Raw genomic sequence first — 5998 nt, 5'->3', positions numbered from 1 at the left:
ATATTTACACATAGCTTGTGTATATCGTACATATGTATACATATATATTATTCATACCTTCGGTGTATGGTATGCAAGCAGATTTTGACATCAAATTTTGGGGTAAAAAAAGTGCGTCTTATACACCGAAAAATACAGTAAAACAGAATTTAAAAACATGGATAAGACTCTGTGATATAATGTTTTGACATAAAAAAAAGAAACATTATATTTTATGTTGTATATTGAAAAAAAAGGTGTCAAGGATAAGTACCAAACTTTGTTACTCTTGCTCATACACAGTCTCTCAGGGAAAATCTAAAGGCAACACTATAGAGATGCAAAAAGTTAACATCTCTATTCTTGCAATGTTGTTGTAAAATTAACAAACCAAATTACATGGATCTTCTTATTAACCTCTAACATATTGTATGTCTTAAAAATGAAAGTTAGTTAATGCACTTTTACTTCTTACGTATCATGATAATGGCTTCATTAAATTAACATCATGAATTTAAATATTATAGATGACTGTATTGCACTCACCTGGTCCAGAAACTGCATGGACATAGCCATAAATAGACTCTTTTTCCACATTTTTAATCTTTGGAAGTTTTTCCATTAAGTTAGCACCACCAACCTGCAAAATTACCCATACAAAATTAGCATTCTCTTCATTTGTTTTCACAAAATAAGTTATTGCTCATCATGGCCATAGTCAAAATTTCTAACAGAGTAGAAATCTCAGTGTCATTCATTTATGTAAGGTACCTACACATATAAGCTTTCATCTTTGATTTCTTAAACATTTAAACTAGTAGATGATTAATGCATGAAACACATGAACTATGATAACATGCCATAATATCTAGAATAAACGAGAATAGTTATAATTTATCACTATAACAGCTAGTTAATAAGCTCTAAGAACAATTGTAAGTATCTACATCCAATTACATGTACCTATTTACTCCATCTGCCAAACAATTTATTGAAAAGAAAGAATATGCATCATATATAAATTTATTTCAACTAAAAATACTGTCAACAAAGATACTGTTACTTAGTGTGACCTAATGCAAGTTTGAAAAGTCAGGTCCTAGTACAGGTCGTCGATAAATCTTTGTCAGTTTCTGCAGGTTTTTTTTATGATTTATAGCCAGAAGTGGTCACTACTACAATTATTAAAATAAAATATCAAAGAAATATTTTAATAAATACCTACCAAATTGATATTGATTGGATATGCATATGTTATGAAATTAGGTTGGGGTTGAGAGGTGAGAAGTGGTCACCTTTTGGTCAGTCCCTAAGGGTTTAAGGGATTACAGCACTTTTATGCTATTAGGAAACTATAGTAACCATCTTTCTTTTTCAATGGTATGGAGACAACAAAACCCCCTATAATTATGCAATGTTATAAATAAAATAGGTGTATGAGCTCAGAAAGCAAGAGACTTGCTCAGAATGGTTTTCAAGAGATGGATAGAAAAGACAGGAGTATAATACAAGAAGTAAAACAAAAGACAGAGATGTAAGAGAGACGAAAAAACTGAGAGGTGTAGAAAGATGTATTATGCTTCCAGTAATAAACAAAACCTAGTTATACATCTATGTGTTGTTGATTAGTGTAATAAACAGGAATTTTTCATGTATACCAGTACGAGTCAGTTCCTGACAGAAATAAGTATAACCTTAATAGAATTAAAGGTGAGCAAAATGTGAGTATAGGACAATAACAAGTTGGTGTCAAAAGAAGGGGCCTACAACAACAAAATGGAACTTTTTGATCAACGTTTAAAAAATGTTTAGTTCTAAATGAAATGGTATTTAATTACTTTTTTTCTAAACAGTGTCTCACATTTCATAACATAAGAAACTATAGAAACACTAAATCCTCAAAAAAAGTCGTTTTTTATTTTACTTTTTGATATCCTATACTTATGTATTAATAAAAAAAGGTTATTTTATGATCTGTTATTATATGTTTGCACAAATTATATTTGTTAAATAAATGTTTCACATCTAGATTTATAGACGATATATATTTTTTCAATGAAGCTAGAGTAAAGAATAGGAATGTTTTTCTTTAGTGTTTACGATACATAATTCAGAATAAATCTGATAGAGATCAACATTTTCAATGCCATTTAACAAGCACTAATTGTAATACATAATGACATGCAAATAAATTCAGCAAGAAAGTGTTTGTCCAAATTAACTCTAGCAAAAACCTATTGAAACCTGATGGATGATCAAGTTATCACATGCAAATCACAGAAGGGGTTAAGTACTTAAGGGAAAAAAAATCAAGTGAAATCAGTGACACACTCCAGGTATGGAATTTTATGAATGCGGAATGAGTTGTTTTTTTTCCATTAAAATGATTAACATGCATTAACATGATCACTGATGACTTAAATTTTTTGAATCTCATTAAATCCACGCCTAAAATTATGAAAAATGTCAACAAATTATATTGACAGACAAAAAATAACTTTACATTTGTTTGAAGTTTCACAAATATGGGAAACATGAGGAATGTTCTTGAAATTTCTGAAGCACTAAATGGTTACAACTATACAATGATTTTGTACAAACCCACATATGATGTACAGCAAATTCTATAAAGTCCTAATGTAGAAATAAAAGATTAGGCCTAAACTGAAAAATGAAAAAACTTCATTAGACTTCACTACAGTATGACATCTTTATAAAAATAATTGTCAAGTAGATTATAAAGTAGTTAAAAAAATGTTGCACTTTCTTGGTTTAACAATAGAAAAATAAAAACAATTTATAATGTGAATCAAACAGTTATTGCCACTACTATGTTTTAAAGATAAACTTTAGTGTGAAGAAAAAAGTAGTGATGAAATAATGTAATATATTTAGTTCTCAAACATTAGGCTTAACAGTGTTTTAGACAGGATATTTGTATTTAGTGTTGATTATTTATTCCCAGACTACAATGGTTGCGAGTAGCATAGGTGTAAAGCACTCACACTTTGTAGGATGCAAGGAATGGGTTTTATTTGGGAACTTAGAACTTACATGTACTTTTAAGGAAGCTAGTAGTGAAAAAGTACTATTTGTCTGTAGAGTTTGCAAGTTGGAGGGAAAATCATAGGCTATCCTAAGTAGGGTAGAGATGATAGGTAAAGAAAATTTTAAACTTTGGGAATTGACAGAAGTATTTAAAAGGGAACTTAAGTTTTACATGCAAAGGATACAATATCTAATAATAACTAAGGAGATTAGAAATAGCAGTATGGCTGGAAGTAGTGGATTGAATTGTGAAGATCAGGTTCTATTAAGTAACATATTTCAGTCTTTAACATGTGCAGATGAGGAACTATGGGAAGGAAAATAAAAAGGACAGATAGTAGTGGAAATGAAAAACTTAAAGAAAGTATAATCATAGTTAAGTCTGATACAACAAGTGGATAGGAAAAAAGATAGGTCTGTGGAAAAAAGAGGGATAAAATAATTAGATTATGCTACCTAGAAACATGAATGATAAAGCAAGTGATATAGTAAAGGGTACTAGTAGTGATGCAATCTTTGTTGTACTCATCAGAGCTGATGATGTAAGAAAGGGTAGATAAATAGAGCTAATTGATAAGTACTGAGGACAGATAAAGACACTTAGAAAAAGGGACCATAGTTACTTTATTCTTTTAGCAATACAGCCAGGACTTAATTGTGGGAATGAATCTATATCTGGGTAATTAGGGCTACATGCTAGGCTTAGCTTAATATGAGAGGATAATTAGATTGGCTGGTTTGACTTGTTGGATCAGTTCTATGGGAAATGGATGCTTTTTGAAATAAATGGTTTATATTTAAGTAGGGTAGAGGCTGGCTTGTTTGCAAGGGCTATTAGCTCAGGTGTAAGGGCATCTTTATACTCAAACTAGACAGTAGTAAGGGTTAGGATAAAGGTTTGTTTGGAATTTTGCACAAAGATACACAAGGGCAATCTGCACCAGCTGTCCCTAATTTAGCAGTGATAGACAAGAGGGAAGGCAGCTAGTCAACACCATCCACCCCCCAAATCTTGAGCTATTCTTTTACCAATGAACAGTGGATTGACTGTCACATTATAATTCCCCTACAGCTGAAAGGGTGAACATTTCGTCAATAGGGATTCAGACCTGCAACCCTCAGATTGCAAGCCAAGTGCCTTAACCACCAGGCCATGCCAGACCCAACAAGATAAAGTAAATGCAGAAAAAATAAAAGTATTATGTGGGAACAAAGTATAGATTTAGTTTTAATGATAGACTAAATTGTCACTATTGTTATAATGCAGGAAGTATAAAAAATAAAAGGTATGACTTTAGAGCATAGGTTGGAATCAGAGATGATGATGAGACTAAACTGTCAAGACCAAGACCTATCATGCTGAAACCACGAACAAGAATTGACCTGAAATGCCAAGACCAGCCTTTAGAAAAGCATATTCTTATCAGAATTGCAATACATAGTCAATATTTCTACTCACCATCATTTGCAAATATCCAGTTAAAGCCTTTCATGTTGGTGTTCAAAATATACTTAAATGACTTACTTTTTGCTGTAAAATTAGAAGCTTTAACTACAGTTTTTTTGTTCGTCCCATTAATCATCAATTAAAGAATTAGTGATACGAAAAAGATCAAAATAATCAACAAGATCATACAGTTGTAATGACACATTAAGAAGAACACAAAATCCAAATATTAATTAAAGGACTTCTGGTGGTGTCAACATTTTGTTTGTTTGTCGTCAAGTGCAAAGCTACTCAATGGTCTATCTATGCTCTGCTCATTGCAGGTATAGAAACCTAGTTTTTAGTATTATAATCCATCAGACTTACTGCTGAACCACCAGGCAGAAGTATGGAGCAGGTGTTAATGAAAATGAAACATTTGCAGTAAATCTAAGTGATAAGCCTCGTTAATTTTGATGATATACAAACGATAAGATACGATTAAACACTTTTTTTTCAATGAATATGAATTTTATGAAGATTTATCATTTTTTGATATACTGATATAAAATAACATAGCGTGTGTAATTAAATGTATAAGTAATGACCTTGATGTGAAATGTCAGAATATGAGTTCAGGCCTGTATGTAGAATGTGTGAAAGTGGGGTTCTAATTTGTGAGAGCAAAAGCCTACACATATTGGGTGAAGCACAATCAGCATGAAAGCAATGGCATGGAGGTATGGAAGCATGTTTCCACAGAAATTTTGTATAATAATAATAATAATAATAATAATAATAATAAAATAAAAAAAAAAAAAAAAGTGTAATGAGATTAAATATGGAAACAATTTTGCATGAAATATAGCTTAAACAATTGCATGCCTATTCACATAAAATCCACAAACATCCAATGAAAAGTAAAAAAAAATCATCATTCTGCTGTAACACTGCATGGGGAGGTAGAGTTAAATTTGCATGAATATGTATGTTTTATTATAGCAAATTACTGGAGTCTGAATGTCAAGCAAAGAGGCTGAGGAAACCAAGAAAGGGACAACACACAATCTACTTGTTTTGAAATAATATATTAAAAAACAAGTTAAACGTATATTCAAATGTATGTTACATAACGTATATTACATAGTTAATCACCAATTGACAAGATCAATTATTCTTCTCTACTCTGTTATTACAATACAATCTGTGATTATTGCACCTTAAAAGTCATCATTATATCATTTTTATAGCTAAATTCACTTTCACCCAGTCTAGATCTGGGTATCTAACTTTCTCTAATTTACTTACTTGCACTAACTTGATCTCGTATATAATGCCCAACTGAGGCCTAGGGCTTTCCACAAACTACTATACAGTATTATGTAACAATACTCACATCAAGCAATGAGGAAAATTCAGAAGGTTAGAGTAACATGATATCAATTCACAACAATTGAACTACACAACAAATGATTTGTAAACAATTACATAAGCACCCTTGCCATAACTATCACTTCTAAAAATAATTCACTTTTTAATGCTCAT

The 5998-nt window shown here is 31.1% G+C and overlaps 1 protein-coding gene across 1 annotated transcript in view; it reads right to left on the bottom strand.

The window, feature by feature from the left end:
• Positions 1-5998, bottom strand: part of LOC106458626 (V-type proton ATPase catalytic subunit A) — a 53096-nt gene that overhangs the window by 41813 nt on the left and 5285 nt on the right. The window contains exon 2 of the mRNA XM_013918150.2: positions 526-619. Coding sequence (XP_013773604.1) covers positions 526-619 — 94 coding nt within the window. The remainder of the gene's footprint in view (positions 1-525; positions 620-5998) is intronic.

This window comes from Limulus polyphemus, unplaced genomic scaffold, assembly GCF_000517525.1.
Source record: "Limulus polyphemus unplaced genomic scaffold, Limulus_polyphemus-2.1.2 Scaffold494, whole genome shotgun sequence".
Classification (NCBI taxonomy): domain Eukaryota; kingdom Metazoa; phylum Arthropoda; class Merostomata; order Xiphosura; family Limulidae; genus Limulus; species Limulus polyphemus.
Note: the sequence above shows the minus strand (reverse complement) of the source record. Positions and strands in the feature narration are given on the sequence as shown.